This window comes from Equus caballus, chromosome 1, assembly GCF_041296265.1.
Source record: "Equus caballus isolate H_3958 breed thoroughbred chromosome 1, TB-T2T, whole genome shotgun sequence".
Classification (NCBI taxonomy): Eukaryota; Metazoa; Chordata; class Mammalia; order Perissodactyla; family Equidae; genus Equus; species Equus caballus.
In genome coordinates this window covers 10,603,856-10,631,185 of record NC_091684.1, presented here as the reverse complement: position 1 = coordinate 10,631,185, position 27,330 = coordinate 10,603,856, and the positions used below count along the sequence as shown (strand labels likewise).

Below are 27,330 nucleotides of genomic sequence, written 5' to 3'. Positions count from 1 at the left end.
AGCTCAGTGAAAGCTCTATCCAGAGGAAGATCGGCAGTCCTTGACCTATTTGGAAATAGAGAAATGAACATTGCATAATTCACTGTATGAAGGAACATATGAATCTTGAAGGATGAAGTGACATTAATAAGCAAATTCTGATACCTCTTCCTCCTCCGCCTCGTTGTGCTTTAGGAGAGATGCTGCCGAGGCTGGACTCTGCCTGTGTCTACCGCAGAGGCTAAGGCAGTGGGTGAAATGTGCCTACTATAGTTCCAGCAACTGACCATTTACCTAATAGGGCCACATCCACGTCGATTCTAAGTTCAGTATTAAATATTGCCCCATAAACCTGCAGAACTATGTATATACCATATTGATCCTTACATCCCAAGGAACATAAAGACATCATGAAAATCACTGTTCTCATTTGCATTAGGTTAATTAACGTAAAGCAACAACAAGCAGTGAGCATAATGAAGCACGTTGGCATTTAACCTTGTATTCATTACACAGAAACTCAGGATGTGGGCCTTGCCCCTCCCCCCACTGCGTGTTGGAATACCTCTTACAGTGACATGTTTTAGACAACAGGTACAAATTTATTTGACGTAGAGACACAGTGTCTAAGTATTCATTAAATTCTTCTAAATTGACTTGATTCTCATAAGCCATACCAATTCCTGTAATTTTAAAGCTGAAACATTTGGTATCTCCAATTTTAAAGTGATTTTTTTAAATTTACTTTCGGGGCGGGGGGGGGGGTGTGCAGTTGAATTTTTTTTTTAAAGATTGGCTCCTGAGCTAACAACTGTTGCCAATCTTCTTTTTTTCCTGTTTTCTCTCCCTAAATCCCCCCAGTACATAGTTGTATGTTTTAGTTGTGGGTGCTTCTAGTTGTGGCATGTGGGACGCTGCCTCAGCATGACCCGATGAGCGATGCCATGTTCTCGCCCAGGACTGGAACTGACGAAACCCAGGCTGCCAAAGCAGAGCATGTGAACTCAGCCACTCAGGCACGGGGCAGGCCCCCATCCTAGGAAGTAGTTTAATCTTTGAGCTTCAGAGGCTGATGCTGACAAAGATTAAGTGTCTGGGGGCCAGCTGGTTCGGATCCCGGGTGTGGACGTGGCACCGCTCATGAAGCCATTATGTGGCAGGTGTCCCACATATAAAGTAGAGGAGGATGGGTATGCATGTTAGCTCAGGGCTAGTCTTCCTCAGCAAAAAGAGGAGGATTGGCAGATGTTTTCAGGGCTGATATTCCTTAAAAAAAAAAGAAAAAAAGATTAAGTGCCTGACTAAAACTTGCTCAGCTAGAAAGTGATAGAGCTGGTTTGATTGTAAACTTAACCTTCATTCACGACTGCCTCCCCTTCCTTAGAGGTATCAGAGACCTGTCTTGTTTGGATTTGTTGGTTTATTCTGGCTCATCCGCCCAATAACTCTGGGTGGAGGGGGTGGGGTGCCTTTGCCCAGGCAAAGTGAGATCAGTCTTAGGGATCTTTAAGTTTAGGACAGGGTCCTTGACCTCAAGAAAATTACATTTTTAATTCAGGAGACAAAGTATATGTGTAAAGAAGTGCAAATTAGGACAGTAGAAGACAGCATATTGCCAACGCCAAATAAATAACATGGACAGATGTGCATATAGGCGGTGGGACTTGAACTGAGGTTCGAAAGAATTGACGAGTTAGGTTTAGGTAAAGCAGCCCAGGGTGGAGATTCCATGCCAAGGAGCTGTGTACACAAATACGTGGAGGTAGGAATATACCGTGTTTCTTTAAGAAAGAATTATTCCAGGATAGCTAACCTGGCAAGTTGGCAGAGGCGTGGAACAGCTTCAAAAGACAGGGCCTTAATCACATTTAAGGTGTTGCGTTTGTTCTTGTTCCTATAGCAGTGAGTGTTCCCAAACAGCAGCATTACTCAGCAGTACAGAAATGGCATTTTTTTTTGCACATGCAACTATATCTGTGTTTCCCACCATTCTGGCAGCAGGTGCCAGGAAGACTACATAGCCATAAAGATCTCTGGCAGCCGTAAGATTCTTTCTCCTTTCTCTCAGGATCCTTGCATACTAGCGTTACATTGGGCTTGTATTGTCGTGCTTCCTTTTTTCCTAAAAAGGAAAACCTTGCTAGATGAGGGTTTGTCAGTTTTGCACTGTTGACATTTGAGGCCAGATAATTCTCTGTTGTAGGAGGCTTTCCTGTGCATCATAGGATGTTTAGCACCCCTGACCCCTGTGACAACCAAAAATGTCTCCAGACACCGCCAAATGTGCTCTGGAGGCAGAATCGCACCCCTAATTGAGAACTGCTGGTATAAACCTGTGCTCCATGAAGGTGGGAAAATGTGGCCTTTCTCCTTATAGCCTGGTAGAAAACGCTCTCTCAACCTGCTGTCTGCCACACCCAGTTTGTTGACTATAGAAATTGATCTTCAAGATACCAACAAGAGCCATTGAGATTCTGAGGTGCTGTTTGCCAAAGGGTTTTGGTTTTTTTTAATTTTAAAAAAAATTTTTTTTTGTTAAGGTTATGAAAGTTAACATCCTAGTGAAATTACAGTTGTACATCATTATTAGTCAGGTTGTACGTATACCATTCACCCCTAGTGCCCTCCCCCCACCACCCTTTCCCCTGGCAACCACCGATCAGTTCTCTTTGTCCATATGTTAACTACCACCTATGAGTGGAGTCATACAGAGTTCGTCTTTCTCTGTCTGGCTTATTTCACTCAACATAATACCCTCAAGGTCTATCCATGTTGTTGTGAATGGGACGACTTTGTCCTTTTTTATGGCTGAGTAGTATTCCATTGTGTCTATATACCACATCTTCTTTATCCAATCATCAGTTGCTGGGCACTTAGGTTGGTTCCATGACTTGGCTATTGTGAATAATGCTACGATGAAGATAGGGGTGCATGGAACTTCTGGAATTGCTGATTTCGGGTTCTTAGGATAGATACCCAGTGGTGGGATGGCTGGGTTATAAGGTATTTCTGTTCTTAACTTTTTGAAGAATCTCCATACTGTTTTCCATAGTGGCTGCACCAGTTTGCATTCCCACCAGGTGTATGAGGGTTCCCTTTTCTCCACAGCCTCTCCACCATTTGTCACTCTTGGTTTTGGATATTTTTGCCATTCTAACAGGTGTAAGGTGATATCTTAGTGTAGTTTTGATTTGCATTTCCCTGATGATTAGTGATGATGAGCATCTTTTGATGTGTCTATTGGCCATCTGTATATCTTCTTTGGAGAAATGTCTGTTCATGTCCCCTGCCTATTTTGTAATTGGGTTGTTTGATTTTTTATTGTTGAGTTGTGTGAGTTCTTTGTATATTATGGAGATTAACCCTTTGTCGGATAAATAACTTGTGAATATTTTTTCCCAATTAGTGGGCTGTTTTTTTGTTTCAATCCTGTTTTCCCTTGCCTTGAAGAAGCTCTTTAGGCTGATGAAGTCCCATTTGTTTATTCTTTCTATTGTTTCCCTCACGTGAGGGGTTATGGTGTCCGAAAAGATTCTTTTGAAGCTGATGTCAAAGAGTGTACTGCCAGTATTCTCTTCTAGAAGACTTATTGTTTCAGGCCTAATCTTTAGGTCTTTGATCCATTTTGAGTTTACTTTAGTAAATGGTGAAAAAGAATGGTTGATTTTCATTCTTTTACATGTGACTGTCCAGTTTTCCCAGCACCATTTGTTGAAGAAACTTTCTTTCCTCCATTGTAGGCCCTCAGCTCCTTTGTCAAAGATTAGCTGTCCAAGATGTGTGGTTTTATTTCTGGGCTTTCAATTCTGTTCCATTGATCTGTGCATCTGTTTTTGTACCAGTACCATGCTGTTTTGATTACTGTAGCTTTGTAGTATGTTTTGAAGTCAGGGATTGTGATGCCTCCAGCTTTTTTCTTCTTTCTCAGGATTGCTTTAGCAATTCGGGGTCTTTTGTTGCCCCAAATGAATTTTAGGATTCGTTGTTCAATTTCTGTAAAGAATGACATTGGAATTCTGATTGGGATAGCATTGAATCTGTAGATTGCTTTAGGTAGTATGGACATTTTAACTATGTTTATTCTTCCAATCCATGTGCATGGAATGTCTTTCCATCTCTTTATGTTGTCGTCAATTTCTTTCAAGAAGGTCTTGTAGTTTTCGTTGTATAGATCTTTCACTTCCTTGGTTAAATTTATCCCAAGGTATTTTATTCTTTTTGTTGTGATCGTGAATGGGATTGAGTTCTTGAGATCTTTTTCTGTTAGTTCGTTGTTAGCATGTAGAAATGCTACTGATTTATGTATGTTGATTTTATACCCTGCAACTTTACTGTAGTTGTTGATTGTTTCTAATAGTTTTTCTATGGATTCTTTGAGGTTTTCTATATATAAGATCATCTCGTCTCCAAACAGCGACAGTTTTGCTTCTTCGTTGCCTATTTGGCTTCCTTTTATTTCTTTTTCCTGCCGAATAGCTCTGGCCAAAACCTCCAGTACTGTGTTGAATAAGAGTGGTGAAAGTGGGCACCCTTGTCTTGTTCCTGTTCTGAGAGGGATTGGTTTCAGTTTTTGTCTGCTGAGTATGATGTTGGCTGTGGGTTTGTCATATATGGCCTTTATTATGTTGAGGTACTTTCCTTCTATACCTATTTTATTGAGGGTTTTTATCATAAATGGATGTTGGATCTTGTCGAATGCTTTCTGTGCATCTATTGAGATGATCATGTGGTTTTTGTTTCTCATTTTGTTAATGTAGTGAATCACGTTGATTAAGTTGCGGATGTTGAACGATCCCTGTGTCCCTGGTATAAATCCCACTTGGTCATGGTGTATAATCTTTTTGATATATTGCTGTGTTTGGTTTGCCAAAATTTTGTTGAGGTTTTTTGCATCTATGTTCATCAGTGATATTGGCCTGTAGTTTTCCTTCTTTGTGTTGTCCTTGTCAGGTGTGTTTTGGTACGGTGTGTTTTCATTTTCATTTGTCTCCTGATAATCTTTAATTTCTTCAATAATCCATTGTTTGTTCAGTAGCATGTTGTTTAGTCTCCACATTTTTGGCCCTTTCCCGGCTTTATTCTTGTAGTTGATTTCTAGTTTCGTAGCATTATGATCAGAAAAGATGCTTGATATTATTTCAACCCTCTTGAACTTATTGATGCTTGCTTTGTTTCCCAAGATATGGTCTATCCTTGAGAATGTTCCATGCGCGCTTGAGAAGAATGTGTAACCTGCTGTTTTTGGATGAAGTGTCCTATATATATCTATTAGTTCCATCTGATCTAATTTTTCATTTAATTCTATAATTTCCTTGTTGATTTTCTGTCTGGATGATCTGTCCATTGGTGTTAATGGGGTCTTGAGGTCCCCTACTATTATTGTATTGCTGTTGATGTCTCCTTTTAGTTTTGTTAATAGTTTCTTTACGAATTTTGGTGCTCCTGTGTTAGGTGCGTATATATTTATAAGTGTTATGTCATCTTGGTGGAGCATCCCTTTTATCATTATATACTGCCCCTCTTTGTCTTTCTTTATCTGTTTTGCTTTGAAGTCTACTTTGTCTGATATAAGTATGGCAACACCTGCTTTCTTTGGTTCATTGTTAGCTTGGAGTATTGTCTTCCATCCCTTCACTCTGAGTCTGTGTTTGTCTTTGGGGCTGAGGTGTGTTTCCCGGAGGCAGCATATTGTTGGATCTTGTTCTTTGATCCATCCTGCCACTGTGTGCCTTTTGATTGGAGAGTTCAATCCATTCACGTTTAGAGTGATTATTGAAACGTGGGGGCCTACTGTTGCCATTTTGTCACTTGTTTTCTGGTTCTTTTGCATTTTGTCCTGATGGAGAGCTGTTACTTTGTGTTATTGTCCTTCTGCTTATCTCCTTTGTTCTGGATTTTGTAACCCCTTTCCTTTTTTTGATTTTTCAGGAATGAGGTTCTTCCTGAGCATTTCTTGAAGAGGAGGTTTTGTGGCAATGAACTCCCTTAACTTTTGTTTGTCTGGGAAAGTTTTTATTTCTCCATCGTATTTGAAGGATATTTTCGCTGGGTAGAGTATTCTTGGCTGCAGGTTTTTGTCCTTCAGAGTTTTGAATATTTCATTCCAATCTCTTTTAGCCTGTAAGGTCTCTCCTGAGAAATCTGCTGATAGCCTTATGGGGTTTCCTTTGTAAGTTATTTTCTTCTGCCTGGCTGCCCTTAGTATTTTCTCATTGTCGTTGACTTTTGCTGGTTTCACTACTGTATGCCTTAGGGTTGGTCTTCTTGCGTTAATAAAGTTTGGAGATCTATTGGCTTCTGTCACATGAAGTTCCATCTCTCTTCCCAAGTTTGGAAAGTTCTCAGCTATTATTTCTTTGAACAGGCCTTCTGCCCCCTTCTCCTTCTCTTCTCCCTCTGGTATACCTATAATCCTTATGTTGCATCTCCTAATTGAGTTGGATAATTCTTGGAGAGTTTCTTCATTTCTTTTTAGTCTTAGTTCTCTCTCCTCTGTCTGCAGCATTTCTGTATTCCTATCCTCCAAATTGCTAGTTCTGTCCTCCATATTATCGACCCTACTGTTCAGAGAGTCCAGATTTTTCTTAATCTCCTCCATTGTGTTCTACATCTCCAGTATTTCTAATTGGTTCTTCTTTATAGTGTCAAGCTCTTTTGTGACATAGCTCCTGAACTCATTGAGTTGTCTATCTGAATTCTCTTTTAACTCGTTGAGTTTTTTAATAATGGCAGTTTTGAAATCATCATCATTTAGGTTATAGATTTCATTGTCTTTGGGATTGTTTTCTGGGTGCTTATCATTTTCCTTCTGTTCTGGAGATTTAATATATTTTTTCATACTGCTTGATGGCTTGGATTTGTGCCTCGGCATAGAGATAGAGTTTAGTCGCTGCTTCCACTTGTTGTGACTGGTGTCGGGGGGGGGGGCAGCTGGTTAGACTGCACCAACCAGGAACCCTGTCAGCTGTTACTGACTGGACCTGGACCCCTCCTTGTAGTCACAGTGGTCCTGTGGGGTCCCTTGTCGGTTGTGGTGGCATTTGCAAGGGGGCCTCAGGCTGCTGATGCCTACTGTTGCAGCCACTTAGACGCGCTCCCTCCTTGTGGTCTGCAGCGGTGTTGTGGGCTTTCCCAGCAGCCAGGAGCAGGATCACCTATAATCGCCACTTTGTCCCTAACAGAGCCCACAAGATCACACTTGTCCACTATAGGTCCCAGCAGAGCTATGGGTATCTTCTGCTGTTTGTCGTTAGCTCACCTAGCTGTGCTACTTTTGCCCCAGGGCCTTCCCACCTTGCGATTGCCAGTTGGGACCTCTCCACTAGTGCTGTGCAGAGGCTTTCGCTCAGGCTGCTGTAGGAACCTGGAGTTTCCCCCTGGGCTATGTACCCGTTTCACCAGAGCTCCACTCTGCCCCGCTCCACTCTGCCCCACTCCACTCTCACGGGATCTCTGGAAGCCCCTTGCCTCATCTGGGACACAGCCAGAGTCCGTGGGCCTGGCGGTGGCTTGTAAGCTGCTCCCTTGAGGGGAATTCTGCTCTAGGGAGCTTCCTGGTGTTCCGAATGCTGGGTGGGGCCTTCCTGCCAATGGCGAGCAGAGGCCCTCCCTGCTGGGGGGCTGCGGGACCCTGGAGCATCCCCCCGGGCCGCAGAGCCGGGTGTTGGAGCTCCACCCAGTCCCCAAGCACATCCACGGGAAGTCTGGGCACCCCCTGCACCGACCCGTGCGCCGGAGACCCTGGGCCCAGCAGCAGCTGGTGGTCTGGTGCAGTGCCAGGGAATCTGCCTGCCAGGAGCTTCCCTTTGTTCTGGATTCTGGGTGAGGCCTCCCAGCTAATGGCGAGCAGAGGCTTTCCCTGCGGGGGGGGGGGGGGGGGGCGGGGGCAGGACCCCGGAGCCTCCCACCGAGCCACAGAGCCGGGCGCTGGAGCTCCAACCGTGTCCCCAAGCACGTCCATGGTATGTCCGGGCACCCCCTGCACTGACGCGTGCACCGGAGACCGTGGGCCCAGCAGCAGCTTGCAGTCTGGTGCCGTGCTGGGGAATCCGCCTGCTGGGAGCTTCCCTTTGTTCTGGATTCTGGGCCGTGCCTCCCTGCTAATGGTGAGCGGAGGCCTTCCCTGCCGGTGGGTGGGGGACCCTGGGGATTCCCCCTGGGCTTAGGTGTAATCGCGGGGGGCTTGAGTAGGGCTGTTGTCACCTGTTTCCACCGTCGCTCCGCTGGTGAGTGCACACTCCCGCCCTTGGTGTGTGGCCATGCTATGGGGGAGTCTGCTGGAAGAGAGCCTCCTGCAGGAACTAGGCTGTCTGGGGGTCGTGGGTTGGGCGTCAGAGAGTTTTCACCTATTTCCACCTCCTTCTGGGGGGAGAGTCTGTCCGCCTTCCGATGTATAGTAGTACGAGACTCTTAGGCGTCTTGAGATGCTATCTGGATATCCTTTGTTAATCGGTGAATGTCCAATTAGTTGTAGATTTGACGGGGGAGAGACAAAGAAGACCACTCACTCCGCCATCTTGGTCCCGCCTATTAGCACACTCTTATTGCAATTGTCCTCTTAATTGGGTCGGTACCCAGTGTAGCTGGTTGCTAGGCTCAGGGGTGTACAGTTGTGATAGGCCTGAGGCCAACAAGGCTGATGTCATTTCTCTTAGGAGTGCAGCTGAGTAGGGCTAGCCCTTGGCATGGAGGCACTAAGTTGTTTCAGGCTTTGGAAGGTGGGGCTGATCCTTTTTATGGCTATTTGTGAAACACAAGTCTTCTGCCGCTGATAAGCCTCACCCCCCTCTAGACCACATACACTGTCAGCACAGTCCTGGTCTGTGCACACTACTCAACCCCCTGGAGCGTACCCCACCGCCACACTGCAGAGGCCCCCACCTCTGCCCCAATGCCCCCCACAGTTCACCTGGTCCTCACACAAGCCCTGCCCCACAGAGGATCAAGGCAGTCAGTTAATGCAGGCTGAAAAGTAGCCTGAGGGCTTGCTGTTAGGTGGGGCCAGTCCCTAGGGCGGGTTGACTGCCCTGGCTGAACTGGATTAAATCTGTGCTCTAGTGGATGTGGCTAACAGCCCAAGGGACGCACCTCAATGGCCCCCACCTGCGTCTGTATCAGCACGCCTGGACCAGCTCAGAACAACAGCCCTCACCAATGTCTCAGTCTCTGGAGAGGATCCTCCCCTCACCACGATGCCCCCAGAGCCCACCAGGTGAGTCTCGTTTCACCAAAGGACAGTCAGTCTTCTCTCTGGTGATTTTAGGTTGCTGCAATGAGTGAGTTTGTGCGTGGGCCCTTTAAGACCCGGATCTTTCCGGCTTTCGGCCGATAGCTTTTCTGGGGTGTCCTTGCTGCAGTTAATAGCCAGCAAAGCCAGACAGTAAGACCCCCCTCTCAGTTGGGCTGAGTCTGAAGGATGGTTATAGCAGTATTGCCCCCGCTCTGGACCTCACTCCTCCAGGGAGGGCTCGTACCTTAGGGTGGCTCCCGCCTGGCCAGCTGAGAAGCTCCGCTGCTCCCAAAGGTGGCTTTTTTCCTCTCTGGCCGGAGTTACTGCCTCTTCTGCTTTCGTCAGGACTGTCCCTTGTTGTGGGGGTTCTTTTTATCCAGTTTTCAGTTTTCAATCCAGGGTGATTCTTCCTAAAATTGTTGTAACCTGGTTGTGTTTGTGGGAGGAGGCGAGTTCAACGTCTGCTCACAGCGCCATCTTGACGAGACCTCCCTTTGCCAAAGGGTTTTACAAGGTAAAATGGTCAGTAGCTTGCAGAAGGAACCCAAAAGCACAGATACCACATAGACTATTTCAAAAGTTCACCTGTGGTGTAACAAGGCCCTCAACTAGGACGATACCACTGATGGCTGGAAAGCAAGACACGTTAATACAGGAAGACTTGAGAAGATTTGGCAATTATCTTGAAATGGAGGAATTAGGCGGACTCCACATTTTCTAAATGGAGTGGTTTAGTGATAGGCAAAGACTGGGATGTCTGGAGGAAAAGTAGTTAAGGGGAAAGAGAAGGAAAATGATTCATCCTCTTTTAGACTTTAGGCTTTAAAAAGTGTCAGTTCAACTTATAACTGGAAGTGTTGTGGAATCTAAGCAGGAGATGAATCTGGAAACTAGCAGAAAAATCAGAGCTAGAGATACAGGTGAGTACACTACAGACTACTTTGGGTGAATGTTGAAGAAAGGCAAAGCAAAAGGAGAATTAATGTAGGATGTCAGTTACGGGAAGCTTTGCGACAAATATGCTTTATTCAGAATTGGAGCAAAAGACGGAAAAGGACGTTTAAGTCCAGTCTTAAGAGCAAAAGTACAAGCAGAATTTGGGCCATATACATTAAACAACCCAGCAACAGAGGCATTATGGTTTGAGAAGTTTAAAATGCAGAATAAGTAACCTAGGGACAGGTTACAGAGATTCTAGAAAGCAATGAGGCAGGGTGTGAACTCTGTCCACTTAACAAGGGAGACCTGCTCTAGGTTCATAGGCTCCCTTCGTTCCATTTGGTATCCACTCGGCCCCTGCAGGTATTGGTGCAACTCCTGGTCTGGAACGCAGGTCTCCTGACTTCTGTTCCTTCTTGTACCAGCCTGGTTTCCCTGAAAAAGAGGATGGGTCAAAGAAATTCCCAGTACAGTCAGGCACCGTGTAACGTTTCTTCTCAACAAGAGATTGCATATATGACAGTGGTCCCATAAGAATAGTACCATACAGCCTAGGTGTGTAGTAGGCTGTCCTGTCTAGGTTTGTGTAAGTACGTTCTGATGTTCAACAATGACAAAATTGCCTAATGATTTATTTTTGAGACGATGTCCCTGTCGTTAAGCAACACACGTGAGTGTACCTGGTAAGGCGTTGGACCCCAGTTAATCGCACAATTAAAAAAAGAAATTTAAGTTCATTAATAATTCCATCTTTTAAGATTTCTTTGGAAATAGAGGGAAGTTAGTGTCCGGTTTTGTTTTTATAGATTGGTAGTTCAGGAAAGAGCACTTGTTGACTTGGCAAATGTCACACAGGAGGCAAAGGGGGGCGACCCAGTGGCGCAGCGGTTAAGTGCGCCTGTTCCGCTGCGGCGGCCTGGGGTTCAATGGTTCAGATCCCGGGTGTGGACATGGCACCGCTTAGCACACCGTGCTGTGGCAGGCGTCCCACATGTACAGTAGAGGAAGATGGTCGTGGATGTGAGCTCAGGGCCAGTGTCCTCAGCGAAAAGAGGAGGATTAGCAGCAGTTAGCTCAGGGCTGATCTTCCTCAGAAAAAAAGCGAAGGCAAACAGGCCCCCTTTATGCTGAGTCCCTGGCGCAGTGCCCTGTCTTGGTTTATTAGAGAGATTCTGATATGGAAGTTCTGGTTTGGGGATATGAAAGCAGAGAAAGGATCGACTTAAGACCTAAAGTAAGAAATGCAGTACTTAAATCTTAGAAGAGATATCCTGGCTCAAGTCAGAGCTCAGTGAAAGCTCTATCCAGAGGAAGATTGGCAGTCCTTGACCTATTTGGAAATAGAGAAATGAACATTGCATAATTTATTGTATGAAGGAACATATGAATCTTGAAGGATGAAGTGACATTAATAAGCAAATTCTGATACCTCTTCCTCCTCCGCCTCGTTGTGCTTTAGGAGAGATGCTGCCGAGGCTGGACTCTGCCTGTGTCTACCGCAGAGGCTAAGGCAGTGGGTGAAATGTGCCTACTATAGTTCCAGCAACTGACCATTTACCTAATAGGGCCACATCCACGTCGATTCTAAGTTCAGTATTAAATATTGCCCCATAAACCTGCAGAACTATGTATATACCATATTGATCCTTACATCCCAAGGAACATAAAGACATCATGAAAATCACTGTTCTCATTTGCATTAGGTTAATTAACGTAAAGCAACAACAAGCAGTGAGCATAATGAAGCACGTTGGCATTTAACCTTGTATTCATTACACAGAAACTCAGGATGTGGGCCTTGCCCCTCCCCCCACTGCGTGTTGGAATACCTCTTACAGTGACATGTTTTAGACAACAGGTACAAATTTATTTGACGTAGAGACACAGTGTCTAAGTATTCATTAAATTCTTCTAAATTGACTTGATTCTCATAAGCCATACCAATTCCTGTAATTTTAAAGCTGAAACATTTGGTATCTCCAATTTTAAAGTGATTTTTTTAAATTTACTTTCGTGGGGGGGGGAGGTACAGTTCAATTTTTTTTTTTTTAAAGATTGGCACCTGAGCTAACAACTGTTGCCAATCTTCTTTTTTTTCCCCTGCTTTTTCTCACCAAATCCTCCCAGTACATAGTTATATGTTTTAGTTGTGCCTCATTCTCGTTGTGGCATGTGGCATGCTGCCTCAGCATGTCCTTATGAGCGGTGCCATGTCCACATCCAGGATCTGAACCAGCGAAACCCTGGGCTGCCAAAGTGGAGCACTGAAACCCAACCACTCGGCCACGGGGCTGGTCCCCAAATTTTTTTAAACTTTATTTTCGGTAGATAATTGTAGATTCTTATGTAGTTGTAAGAGGTAACACAAAGAGATCCTGCATACTCTTTATCCAATTTGCCCCAATGGCCGCATCTTACAAAACTATAATACAATATCACAACCAGGACATTGACATTGGTATGATCCATCAAAGTTATTCAAATATCTCCTGTTTTATGTGTAAATTTGTATATTCTATGCTGTTTTATCACATGTATGTTTGTGTGTCCATCACCACAGTAAACCTACAGGACAGTTCCATCAGCACAAAGATTCTTGTGTTACCCTTGTGTAACCACATGACATGCCTAACAACCACCCTCCTTCTGCCCCACCTGTTCCTAACCCCTGATCTGTTCTCCATCTCTATAATTTTATCATTTCAAGAATGTTAGATAAATGAAATCATACATTGTAACCTTTTGGGATTGGCTTTTTACACTCAGCATAATTCTCATGAGATTCAAACAAGTTGTTGCCCAAATCAGTGGTTTGTTCCTTTTTATTGCTGAGTAGTATTCTGTTGAAGAGGAGGGAAAAACTTTTCCTCTACTCTCTTGGGTTCAGTGGCTGGAGTCTGAGAATAAACTGAGAAAAGACATTAACTGGAGGAAAAGGTTTATTTCATGTTCACAGGGGAACCAACAAAAGAAGTAGGTGGCTCTGTAAATGGTTGAAGTTAAAGGCTTGTATAACTGAGCAGGGAAGAGGGAGGGGAGAAGTTGAGTGTATGGGAAAAACAAACAAGCTTCTTTAGAAAACAGAAACAGTTTTTTAGAAGGTAAGAAAGTTGGTGATAATGTTTATCTATACAGATATGAATGGTCTTTCCATAAAACTCCTCTGAGAGGGGATTTATGGTAGCCTCATTTCCCAAAAGTTGCTACTTTTAGTCAGATAAGGGAAGCTCTGAGAAGACTTTTTTCTTTCTTATTTTTTTTAAAGATTGGCCCTTAGCTAACAAGTGTTGCCAGTCTTTGTTTTTTTCCCTTCTCCCCTAAGGCCCCCAGTACATAGTTGTATATTCTAGCTGTAGGTCCTTCTAGTTGTGGCATGTGGGACGCCACCTCAGCATGGCTTGATGAGCAGTGCTAGGTCCGTGCCGAGGATCTGAACCTGCGAAACCCTGGACCACCAAAGCTGAGTGCGTGAACTTAACCACTCGGCCACGGGGCCAGTTTCAAGACTTTTTTCAGCATCTGTTGAACCTCAGATGTCTTCAGCTTAAAATAATCTTTCTGGTAACTCTGGGGTTCCAAGTGAATCCCTACACCATGAGGGATATACCATGAGTGCTTAACCATTCACCTGTTGACAGACATCTAGGTTGTTTCCTGTTTTTGATTGTTATGAATAAAGCTGCTATGATCATTTGTGTGCAGGTTTTTGTTTAAACTTACTTTTAATTTTTCTAGGATAAATACCCAAGAGTGCAATTGCTGGATCATGTGGTAATTGCATGTTTATAAGAAACTACTAAACAGTTGTCTTTTTTTTTTTAAAGATTTTTGTTTTGTCCTTTTTCTCCCCAAAGCCCCCTAGTACATCGTTGTATATTCTTAGTTGTGGGTCCTTCTAGTTGTGGCACGTGGGACACCGCCTCAGCGTGGCTTGACGAGCAGTACCATGTCCGTGTCCAGGATTCGAACTGATGAAACACTGGGCTGCCTGCAGCGGAGCGCGCGAATTTAACCACTCGGCCACGGGGCTGGCCCCCTGCTAAACAGTTTTCCGGAGTGGCTGTAGCATTTTACATTCCTACCAGCAATGTATGAGAAATCCAGTTTCTCCTCATCCTTGCCAGCAAGTGGCATTGTCACTGATTTTTTTGTTTTAGACATTTGGATAGGTGTGTAATTATATCTCACTGTGTTAATTTACTTTTAAAATATCTTTTACTTTCCCACTAAATTGGAGAATGAGATATTCTGGTTAGCTGACAGTTAAAAGGTCCTTCTTTTAGGCATTATACACATTTAATTATATCATAAAATAATATTTTACCTTTCCTTGATCCAGAAAGTTGAATCAGTGAAAATGATATTAAAAATACCATCAAAATGTACTTACCAAGGATGAGCACTCTTTGTAGACTTACAAGTCAAAGAAGACTTAGAAAAATTAGATTTGTTCAAGCATCTATTATCTTTAGCCAGCATAAATATGCACATTCAATGTAAAAATTGAATACATAAGGGGCTGGCCCCGTGGCTGAGTGGTTAAGTTCGCGCGCTCCGCTGCTAGCGGCCCAGTGTTTCGTTGGTTCGAATCCTGGGTGCGGACATGGCACTGCTCGTCAGACCACGCTGAGGCAGCGTCCCACATGCCACAACTAGAGGAACCCACAACGAAGAATACACAACTATGTACCGGGGGGCTTTGGGGAGAAAAAGGAAAAAATAAAATCTTAAAAAAAAAAAAAAAAAAAATTGAATACATAGCATACTAAAAATAAACATGGGCAAATCTCTTCATTATCTCAGAGTAAGGAAAGTCATTCTACTTAAAAGCTGATTCCATCACCCAAAGAAAGAAAAAAATAAAAGATTAATAAAAGAAAGATTAATAATTTTGACAACATAAAAATAAAAAACTTCTGCATGAGAAAAACCAAACAAACAAAAAAACTATAAGCAAGGTCAAAAAGACAAATGACAAACTAGTTAAAAAATTTTTCAACTCCTGTCACCAAAGAGCTACTTTCCTTAATTTATATAGTACTCCTGGAAATCAACAGGAAAGAAAAAAGTGAAAGAAATTGAATAAGAAAATGGGCAAAGGACATGAATAAACAGAAAAAGAAATACAAGTGGTTCTTAAACATATGAAAAGGTGTTCAGAATCAAAAGAGAAACACTAATCTAAGAATACTTTTTTAATTAAAATATTGTTAGAAACGAGGTGTAGTGTAAAGTCCAGGGCTTGGTAGAGTGGTGGGTGCAGAGCAGTGGCTACTTTCCACTAATGCTGATTACTGAAGTCAGTCCCATGCAGTTAGCTAAATCCCCTTATCCCACCATGTGTAATAACAAAAGGAATTCTGTTACCTCAGTACCATCTGTCTGGCCTCATGCTCAGTTATGCAGACAGTGTGGGATAGGTTGCAGAGAGACTGAAGAAAAGACCTGGAGGCAGCGTACAAGACATAAGGTTTATTGGGAGTTACATACAGGGAGTGGCCAGAGGTGGCCAGCTGAACAGAGTTGTGCACCACTACCCTGAATGGGAGTGGGTTGCTTACATAGGTGAGGAGCATAAAGGCTATGTGCTTGCCAAAAGAGGCTGTCCCTGGTACGGTCAGAATTCCCAAGAGCAGTAGCTCATGTGGAGGTGCTCTATGTTCCTTCATAAGGTAAGTTAAGATCTGGGCTGGCCAGGCCCTGGATCATTACAAATCCTGGCAGCTGGGGCCAGAAGGACACATGGCTCTTAAAGGGCTCGCAGTTTATTGCTGAACATGTGAGATCCTACACCATCTAACCCATTCCTTGCCCTGCCCCTTAGGTAATGACTTCAATTAGTTTTTTATGCTTCCTAAAGTGGGACCTGGTTTTAAAAGAAACAAGTGTTCTTATACACAATGGACTATCTTGCAACTATAAAAAACAGAATGAAGATACTCTAGGTCCAAACGTGGAAACATCTTGGTACCAAACTTCTTAATCTCAAGTTCGCTGGTGCACAATAAGCCAATCACTAAGACACAGGTGCTTGGAGATGGAAGAAAGGTTTATTCAAATTGGCCAAAATAAGAAGGCAGAAAGATGGGTTCTCTCAAATCTGCCTTAATAAAAGAAAAAAGCAGGGGGTCTCTATAGAGCTCTGGGGCTTGGGAGGAGGAGTTTTGGAGAAACAAGGGGGAAATCCGTGTTTCTTTCACTCCAGATAAGCCCTTGGGCAATTAGACTTCTGGGCATCCACAGCAGCTGGAGGCTGGTTATCTGGTGATCCTAACTTCCCTAAAAGCATTCTTTTTATTCTGCAAAACAAGCTCCTAAATCCTGTGACCCTTGAGTCACCCTTCAGTTAAACAAGAAAACAGCATATTGACAAGATTAACTTCTTTTCATCTGTGTCTGTGTTGGGAACAAGGTCAAAGATTAATTGCGTTCTTACTAAATATTTACAGTTAACCCTCAGGTACTGGCTTCAATCTCCAGAATATGTTGCCAGATGGGAAAAAGGAAGGTGCAGAATAGGGTACATAGTGTGCTACGTTTTAGAAGGGATAGGGAGGAAAATAAAGTATATTTGCTTATATTTGTAAAGTCATATGTGACTTAATGACAAGGATGTGTTCTGAGAAATGTGTTGTTAGGTGATTTTGTCATTGGGCAAACATAATAGAGGGTGCTTACACAAACCTAGGTGATAGAGCCTACTACCCACCTAGGCTATATAGCACTAATCTTATGGGACCACCGTTGTATATGTGGCCCATAGTTAACTGAAACATCATTATGTGATGATTGACTGTGTGTAAAGAATACTAGAAGGGTTCCTAGGAAGCTAATCAACAGGTTACCTATGGGCTGGTAATAGAGAAGTGGGCTGGATGGGAATAGGCCAACGGCTTTTTTGAACCTCATTACCTGTTCAAAACAAAAGAAGAAGTTTCTTTTTCCTTTTTCTCCCCAAAGCCCCCTGCTACATAGTTGTATATTCTTAGTTGTGGGTCCTTCTAGTTGTGGCATGTGGGACGCTGCCTCAGTGTGGCTTGATGAGCGGTGCCATGTCCGCACCCAGGATTCGAACCAACGAAACACTGGGCTGCCTGCAGCGGAGCGCACGTACTTAACCAGTCGGCCATGGGGCCGGCCCCCAAAAGAAGAATTTTAAAGCCAGACCTCTGGGGCAAGGGGAGAGCAGGGGGAGCACATTCATGGATCATCATCTTGGATGAGTGAATGGTTTGGCTTTTGAAAGTTGTGTTAAAAAACAAAATTCAACTGAATAAATTTTAAAGATTCTATTGGCTTTGTTCAGTGATTCACGAATCAGGCATCATCCATCCAGCAGGTAGGAAGGAGCTCCAAAGAGCTATACAAAATGAAAGACTTTCATAGGCAGGAGGGAGCAGGGACAAGGAGGTTATACTAGCAAAAAGCAGACTGGTTGTGGCAAGGTCACCTTCCTTTAGCGGGCAGCAGGGGTCTGTCGGGCAGACGACCTCACTAGTGCTGACCAAGTAATTCCGGATTGACTGGTTCCATTGCTGGCAGAGGCTGAGACTGTAATGAAGTTAGGCATTAAGTCTCAGTTTGGTGACGTGACATTTAGTGTAGTTGACTCTATTTTGGGCTTGTTGTCTCTTTTTTAACACTTCCCCCCTTTTGGTCACTCTCAGTCTGAGAGATGTGATCAAAATTTAAGGTATTACCACCACTCCCAGCTACCGCTCCAAATTTCTCACAGTTTTTGCAGATCCTCTGTGTGGTATTTACAGGTCATGACATCTTTTTGCTGAGTCTCTCTCATATTCACAGGTCACTACTTAGGTTCACATTCTTTAAGTCAGTCTTTCTTTTCATTCCTTTTCTGACATTCCAGTCTTAGGGAGATCATTTGCTTGGTGGTTAGCAGCTGCAAATATGCATTTAAAGCTTTTGAGAGAATACAGTGCACCAAGCGGACTACTATGATAATTTGGGTGGGATAATTCCCAATGTCTGGAGTGCACTTTGAAGCCAGGGTCCCCAAGACCCAAACCAATCAAAATCAAATAAGTCAAAGAAAGACCCTGTTGAAGGAGTGATTTTCTTAAGCCAAGTGGCTTTCTCCGTGATTTTATGTGACTGAGTTTCAACTTCCCCAGAAGTGTTAATCCAGGTACAGCAAGTGGTGTTGGCCACAACACAGGCATCTCCTTGCTTGGTTAAAAGATAATCAAGGGCTATCCTGTTATCAGGAACAACTTTAACCAGAGAGTCTAAGGATTTTGTTGGGCAGCTTTTGATTTAGCAGTGGGTTCTGCAGTATCTTCAAGAGCTCAGGAAAGGTTCCTGATCATAGCCTCTTTCACACTCACTCCTAACCAGGGACCTGCCAAGGGAGGCGAATCCTGAATCACGAATGCCTCATGCTTGGTCCTTTCTAACTCGAGAATGTAAATTCAGGGGAGTTAACCAATGAGGTGTCTCATTTTGATCATGGACAGTTAGGGGCACAGTTGGGTAACCTAAAAGGCATTGCCCGTTTATGCCTCACATCCAGGCATTCACAGGCCCAAGGAGCGTGATAACCACCACAGACAAAGATCCTCTCAAGGCACAAACCACTTCCCCTAAGGCAGCACTGTTAATGCATTCATTCAAGAGATTGTTGCATTTGCCCATTCAAGCCAGGAGTCAGTCAGGTTTTTAGCACATTCAGGAAAGAAACCTAGCCTGAAATAAAAAGTTGTTCTAAATTCCTTGCAAACATGAGTGCTACTGATGAGATCTTTTTGTGATTGGGGGCTGATCTGATTTAAATAATCGTAAGAACATGGGGGTGCAAATGTATTAAGATTTGCCTAGGTGTTTGTGTCTAATTAGTCAAGTGCAGTTATAATTGGAGAAGAGTGAAAACAAGGCACTGGGTGTTCTGCTTGTAAAAGTCAGACTCTGTAAGTGACTTCTATGGGGGATCAATTGTAGTTTATGGTGACATTGGGAATAGAAGCGAAATTGATCACAGGGAGGACCAGGGGGTCTCTAGCATCATGGACAGATCAGTTTTTGGTGACCAAACCAGCAGTCTGAAAGGTTACCCACTTTAGCAATGGCCTGGGAGATACAGATGATGGCATTCTTTCCAGGCCAATGCCAGAGTAAAGGATAGAAGGAGAAGAAGAAAAGGTTTCATGTTTAGTTAGACTATGAAGTCTTGATCTGGCGTCTTGAGTGAAAGTGGTCTACCTTGATGTCAGCCACTTCTCTTCCTAGTCTGTTTGGTTTTGAGGTCACCAGTGTTTGCACAGGATCAGATGTTGGGTGGAGCCTCCTTTAGTTGTGAAATATGCACCTAAGTTTCAACACCTTGTAATTTGGCAGCAATGTCAGAGTTTTTAGCACAGTCCTTTCCGTGAATCTCACTTTTGCAAAAGCGTGAGAGTAAAACATTAACTGTCTGTAAATGATAGAAGACTTAAAAATGCCCATAGTTAAAGATCTGATGAGAGTTCAATATAATGGAATTGACAAGGAAATTTGGTTATTTCGGTGATATATAACATTTTAAGATAATAACTGGAATTATGACTGATAACAATCTACCAGGACATATCAGACTTTAGGAATGTCATACAATTTCTGGAACATTTATAACATATACCTATACAAATACAGCATAAAGAAGGCTTAGTATTACTTCTTATTTAACAATGTTTCCCATGTAATTTAACTTATCAAATAAGCCTAATTAGTTTGACATCTCCTTTTTTTTAAGGAGAGAGAACAAATCTTTTGAGGTGTTCCAGGGACCCTCTAGAAAATCCCAAAGTTAGCTCAAGGTCAAAAAGACTTCTTTTAGAAATTGATTTTGGCAAGTTGTCAAAATGTCAAAAAATTTGAACCTTTGACTAAATAGAATCACAGATCATTTGAAATGATACTTAATTATTAAACCAAAGTGGCTATAGAAGATTTTAAAGGCAAATACGGAAGGTTACATAGTTGTGAACAAAACTTAGCTCTTTTAATATTGAGAAGATTGGGTTTTCAAATGAAATCAAAGACCTGATAAAGACAACGTGAAGCACAGTGAATTATTTTGGTAAGACAAAATCTTTGCTGTCCAGGCAGACTACTTAAAAGGTAAAGAAACTTTCACAATCTGTTATCGGAAGCAGACCCAGAGGCCAGCCTGATGGTGTAGTGGTTAAGTTCACTTGTCCACTTCAGCAGCCCGGGGTTCACAGCTTTGGATCCCCGGTGTGGACCTACACACTGCTCATCAAGCCATGCTGTGGTGGTGTCCTACATACAAAATAGAGGAAGATTGGCATGGATCTTAGCTCGGGACAATCTTCCTCAAGCAAAAGGAGGAAGAATGGCAACAGATGTTAGCTCAGGGCCAATCTTCCTCACTGAAAAAAAAAAACAAAACACTCAGACCCAAAGTCCAAGAAAACTTTGTCCTTTTAACAGAGAAAATCAATTCTTGTTTTTCACAAGTGTACTTTTGATATAAAAACACATTTTTTTAAACTTAAATGAATATCATTTTATTCTTAGCCAGCTTGACCACACGTAAAATTCCTTTCCCAAGATTTCTTTCCACACCCTACAATTTTGTGCTATATTTTTTTTCCTCCTTCTCATTCTGGAACAATCAGTCATTCCACTTTCCTTACCTTCTTTTCCTACATAGTTGTATCCTTTCACTTTTATTGTTTATAAGTAATTTTAATTATGTATATTGATTAGAATTATTAATCTTTAGAATCCTTAATTCCTAGTGAAAACTAAGAAGTGAACAGTTGTGACTGTCTCTTACACTAGCATTCTGTGGATTGGCAGACTTATAAATACGTTTCATAATTTCTTGAAGTATATTCTTCCTCATAGTAGATTTTTCAGTGTGGCACATGTTTACTAATAGACCCAAACATCTTAAGTTTATTGGTAACAAAAAGCCAAAAGTAGATACACATATATTCAGTAACTAATGTTTCACTATTTTATTTTATTTGATAGTGATCTAGACATTCATTGACTATCCATCTTTTAATTTAATTTAGAAAAACTCCAAGGTTTCGAGTTAGCAAAAAAGATTTGGGGAAATGATTTCAGTAGACATACTGTAAAACACTTATTGCTGAAAAGTTCACCTAGAAACTTTTATCCCACTTACGTCTATCTAATTTATTTGTGCCCAACAATTGTGTTTAGACTACCCACCAAACTTTATGAGACATTAGACAAAGTCAGCCATCATCCCAAGCTATTTTTCTTGCTAACAGATTTTGTAACAGATAATATGAGTTTATTTGACTTTTAGTAAATCTAGGTAGAATAAAAGCATTAATATTTAATACTGATAACTCTAACGTCATGCCTATTTTGGTTAAATTAACAAACTTAAACTAGCTTTTATTTGCTAGCTTTTATTTACCAAAGATTATCTCAGATCACAGGGACTTGAAAAGCGTTTGGATTAGTTTCTATATTTCTGAGAGTTTTAGTAGTCTTTAATTTACATAACCACTTGTTTTTTAAGCCAATTAAATAGAGCTCATTTACAAATTAATTTAACAATACCATCTAGAGGTAGAAAAAATATCAGACATTTACAACATACATAAATAGACACACATAAACATACAGACAGACACAGAGACCTTATAACTTTTGTTCTAAAATTTTAACCATGAGACAGGTATGATAATGCAAAACTCACTAGTTTGTAAAAGGGCAGTTGAGTCCAAATTGTGTTTCTGGCAGATGGAATAAATTAGGGTTACCTGCTCAGATGTCTGAAGCTTTTTATTAATATGTATGGAGAAGACATTTAAGATTTTTCATTCACCCAAGTTCCCAATAGCCTTTCCTCACCCTTTTTTCTCCTTCTAATGAGAATTACCTCTCTGAAGTTTGCATTTCAAAGAGATGGGCTAGATAAGAGTCCTTGGAGAAGATCAGGTAGAACATTTCCTTCTCAGAGGCACAGAGAAAGAGTGCTAAGTTCCTTCAAGAAGGACTTTTGTTTCCTGAGGCTAGAATTGTTACAATATTTAACAAACTTTCTGAGATGCATAGGGCAGGTTTGGGGACTGGTGAAAGGATAGGTGGGCTTTGAATTGCTTCTAGGGCTGCATTTCTGTTCTGGTAAAGACTCAATTTATAAGACAAGGATAGTTGTTTTTAATTCCTCAAAGAATTGGATTACACCCTAAATAACTTGGAAGGGCTGACCCATCCACCCAACTACGTCACCTTCAGTTGACTTCTTTGTGTCAGGGAGAAGATCTTCCACTAAGGTGGAAATTAAATGATTTCTGTGTTTTACATTTAGAAGTTTACCTCCAAATGTTTTTTTCCCTCTAGGTACATTTTAACTTGAAGAAGAAGGCCTAAAAAAAGTTTTTAGCAGGCTCTGAATATCAGCTTTCAACTTGGCAAACTTCTGACCATAGAGCTAAAAAAAAAAAAAAATGTTTTCAAATATCTTGTCAGGCTTCAGCCAGAGCAAATAGTAAATATTCCTGGCAGTATTGGACAACTCCATGGACGCACGAGGCATTCCCAAAAAGGGGGCAAAAGATACTACCCTCTCAAGATCCAGAGCCACTCCCGAAGATAGCCAAAAGGTAGACTTGGACAATTTACCTGTGGGCTGGCGATAGACCTTAGGCACAAATTGAGTTTAACCCACATTTCTGTCCAGCCATATCTAGCCTCAAATGGAGTGCAACCCATTTTTCTGTCCAGCTGTATTTTTGGGCTCCAAACCTGACAGCTACCAAGCCAAATTCTCAGAACACAAAATAAGGCCAACAAGAAGGTTAACAGCTGTCCCTGGGAAAAAAAACGATCAATAATCAGTGGGTCTGGGTTTGGAATGGAAAGAGGAACTTGAAATTTTATTTTCCTCTCTCGACCAGGCAGTACAGACAGAGATTTGGGAGAGCTGGTGTGAGCGAGAATTCTCATCTCTTGCTGGCTTCTGCCAATTTGCCCAGGGTCCCATCTGCAGCTCAGGTGTTTATCAGAATTTGGCAAGGTTTTCCATAATTTTAGTTTCTCCTTGGCTGTTTAAGGGTGTGGGGTCCTGGAGTTGGCCATCCCAAGATATGTCTCTTTGGCATGAGGATTATTTGGAGCTGGTTACTTTTAATAAACTGAAGACAGGAAAGCAAATGAAAAGTAGAATTTACTTACCCTTTGTTAAGAGACATTTACATTGTAGAGGAAATCTCCATCTATAAAGGTGTCTCCCTCTCTGTACCAGGAAGAAGGGGGGATGACCTTATCTCTAGAAACTCTTAATCAGTGCCAAAGGCAAGGACTTAAATCTGCGTTTGTTTACTGTACTTGTGTGGTAATCTCCCATGATCGACTCCCCCTCCACCCACAACATCCTCCTTTGTCGTTAGCTGAAGATGATGTTTAAGGTGGTGGCTTCAGCCATTTTTGGCGAGTTGCTCAGGTTGCCTGAGCCTCTCCCATCTATACATGTTATAAAGTTTTGTTTAATTTTCTCCTGTTATTCTGTCTCATGTGAATTTAATTCATTCTCTGGCCAGAAGAACCCACAGTGGGTAGAGGAAATGTCTTCCTCCCCTAAAAGGGAATACCATAGCAGTTTCCAGAAAATCCTTGAGTCCTGTCAGCCGTCAGGGGGCTCCCTATGGGGCCTCCTTCAGGGATAGATATGGGGGCATTCAAATTGCTACTGAAGGATTTGCATAAAACCTTTGAAGACAGTCTTCTTTCCACTGTCCCAGTTGAGACATTGATCCCTGGGCCAGCGTTTTGTTGATGGACCCCTGAGAGGGTGCACTGGAGGAGGCCCAGTGTTATTTTAGATTTCTGCCCTTGGAGCTGTTGCAACTGTAAAACTAATAGCTAAGCAGAATTTTGTTGATGGTCTTGTTCCAAAGTCCTTACAAAGTACTCAGCTTTGGTCACAAGTCCAGTCAGACCAGTGGCCTCCCATCCTGTATTCTGCCTTTTTATCAATCCACTGATCTCAGGAGACAATCCATTTACAAATAGGGCAGCTAGAGCAGGTTGGATAACATCATATGTTGTATGGAACCCAGGATGCTATAGGAAGAGAGCTTTCAGAGGAGGTTTAAAGTCTGCCGCAGATTCATCTTTCTTTTGTTTGCATATTTGAATAAAAGACCAATCAGTGGGGACAGGGAAGACTCTGGCAATCGCTTTTAAAAGATTGGTTGCTATTTTGTGAGCTTCTTCTGGTCCATAAGCAGATCATGCTGAAGATTGAGGCTCTCGAATATCATCATCGGATTTATGCATTCTGCTTCCTGCATTCATTTTTGGCTTCACCAAGTCACGCCAGCATGTGCACAAGCTGATAAAGATGTGGCAGCTTGAGGTCATAGACCCTGATAAAGAATCTAAGTTCTTCAGAAAACTTTTGAGGGTCCTCCCTGAGTTTAGCAAATTCTTTAACTGTAGCCTTTAGTTTGGTCTTTGACCAAGGAGTGAAAGATCCCTGAAGAGGATGGCCTGCAGCCTCGGGTGGTCTTATTTTGAAAGGTAACTTTTGAGTAGTCTCTTCAGAGTGGAAAGGCAGTTCTGACAGAGAATTAGTGGAACTTGAGTACCCAGGTAAAGGAGGATAGAGGGGAGCAGTAGGAGTCACTTCAGTCTTAGTGTCTTTTGTTTTAGGTACCTCTTGTGTCTTTAGTTTTTCATTAACCTTTTGCAGTGGATATTTCAGGGAAGCTATTTTGGAATCTTGAAGCCTTTTGGAAGCTTCTACATACCAATTAAAATAGGTGTCCCATTCTGTTGTTTGATTTAGGAGCCCTTGTTTTCAAGTGCACTTGTTAAATGAAGAAATCTTGTCTACTCGGAACATTCCCCATTATGGTCACTGTAATTCTACCTTGTCTTTAGTAAGATTTTGCCATTTTTGTAGATGCCTACAGCTTCCAGGACTACAGTTCTTAGACATCAAATAAGCAGGTATGCCAGAAGATGGTGGCCTCAACTCTTTGGAACTTAAGGATCCCATTTCCTTAAGCCTTGGGTCTCTCAGAACCAAATTAATACCTAAGAAAGATCTGTCTCTGGGTTGGGGATTGTGTGGTGGTTTACAGTGTACCTTGTTGCACAGAGATTTTCTTGAGGTTGATGGTTGACCTAGTGTCAGTCTAACCCACTCCACGACCAGCTTATCCTAATACCAGAGTCTTAGAGTTAGGTGACAAGCGCTCTAACAGCTTTTAAGTGCTTGTTCTGTGCCCACCAATTTTGTGACTTTTGGCTTTTGAGATTCCCATTAGCAATAGCCTTTACCTCATGTGCATACTAACACATCAGCAATTAATGAGATATTACTGTGGACTGGCCAAGAGAAGGCCTTGTGCATACCACCAGCAGTTCCCGTTGTGGAACAGGGCCTGGGGAAAGGACTGAATTAGCAGACTGCAACAAATGAGGACTACAGACTGGGAGTCCAGTCAAATGGGGAACTGTGGACTGAACCTAGCATTAGGGGCTTGGGTCCTGGGTGGACCTGTCTGCTAGCTCAAGGTGACCTGCCCTGGATTGGAAAGTCACTTAGATTGGGAGATTGACGCAAAGAGAACAGAGCTCAGAACTGAGAGGAACTTACCCTCGGCCCTGGGAAAAAGTGAGAAAGACAGAGAACTTGAAGGGTTTGCAGGTGCCAGTGCCTGTTTTTCTCATTATTCCCCAAACCGGCAGAAGTTTTCTTCAGATCCCACCACTGCCACGAAACCTGTTGAAAAACAAAATTCAACTGAGTAAATTTTAAAGATCTTATTGGCTTTATTCAATGATTCATAAGTCAGGAAGCATCCCGTCTAGCAGACAGAAAGGAGCTCTGAGAAGCTGTACAAAATGAAACACTTGTAGAGGCAGAAGGGAGCAAGACAAGGAAGTTGTCCTAGCAAAAAGCAGGTTGGTTGTGGCAAGGTCACCGTCCTTTAGGGGACAGCAGGGGTTAATCAGGCAAATTACCTCACTAATGCTGACAAGGTAATTCCAAATTGACAGGTTCAAGATTCCTTTCCTGGGAGATGCTGAAACTGTAATAATTAGGTATTAAGTCTCTGTTTGGTGATGTGACACTTAGCGTAAGTGACTCCATTTTAGGCCTGTTATCTCTTTTTTAACAGTTGTAAGCGGGGTGGGGGGACCAGCCAAGTGGCACAGCAGTTCAGTTTACCTGTTCCGCCTTGGCAGCCTGAGGTTTGCCGGTTCAGATCCTGGGGTGGACCTATGTACCGCTTGTCAAGCCATGCTGTGACAGGCATCCCACATATAAAGTAGAGGAAGATGGGCACGGATATTAGCACAGGGCCAGTCTTCCTCAGCAAAAAGAGGAGGATTGGCTGTGGATATTAGCTCAGGGCTAATCTTCCTCAAAATAAAAAAAGTGGAATGGGGTTTTTACTTCCAAAGTCATGCATATAAACTACAGATTCCAGCCCAGGCTACACATTAGAGTCATTTGCAGGAGGTTTTTAGAAATACAGAAGCCCAGGCTTCATTCTGACTCTGTTGAATCAGAACCTTCATTGGTGGGGCAAAATCTCTCCTTTTTTTCCTGTGAGCTCCCCAAGCATTCTGGGTATGTAGCCAAGAGTGGCAACTCATAGCTTAAATCGCAGGGGCACTTGTTTCGAAGACTCTAAGAGTCCTTGGTAAATGTTCCCAGAATAAACCAGTCTCCTTATTTTAATTACGTGTAACCATATTTGGCAGGTAACTTTTTTTTTTCCTGAGGAAGATTCACCCTGAGCTAACTTCTGTACTGATCTTCCTCTATTTTGTATGTGGGTTGCCACCACAGCATGGCTGCCAGTGAGTGGTGTAGGTCCACACCCGGAAACCAAACTTGGGCTGCCAAAGCAGAGCGTGCCAAACTTAACCAGTAGGCCCCGGAGCTGGTCTCTGGCAGTTAGATTGTGAAGAAAGCCATAAAATTGTTCTGTAGTATGATGCTGAATACATTATCCAAACTCTGCATCTGACATTTTAAAGGTAAGCCTACTTTGAAAACCCAAATAATAAGTGTTTCAGGCAATTATATACATACTTTTTAAAAGTCTTAACATTAAAGTTTTTATTATTAAATATTTCTAGTGTATAGACAAGTGTAGGAAATAATATACCTGGTACCTATAGACACACAACCCACTTTTGCTACAGTTGTTTTT

General features: G+C 42.5%; 1 protein-coding gene across 7 annotated transcripts in view; it reads left to right on the top strand.

Annotated features, from left to right (window-relative positions):
• ACADSB (acyl-CoA dehydrogenase short/branched chain) overlaps positions 1-27,330 on the top strand; it is a 62,054-nt gene that overhangs the window by 1,873 nt on the left and 32,851 nt on the right. The window contains exons 1-2 of one of the 7 annotated variants that reach the window (XM_070275960.1): positions 7,543-7,800; positions 9,037-9,190. The exons of 3 other annotated variants lie outside the window; for them this stretch is intronic. In XM_070275960.1, the coding sequence (XP_070132061.1) occupies positions 9,071-9,190 (120 nt within the window). In that variant the 5' untranslated portion in view covers positions 7,543-7,800; positions 9,037-9,070. Of the gene's footprint in view, positions 1-7,542; positions 7,801-7,841; positions 8,085-9,036; positions 9,191-27,330 lie in introns of those variants that run through there. 3 more of the 7 variants (XM_070275993.1, XM_070275952.1, XM_070275983.1) reach the window with 3 other exon arrangements.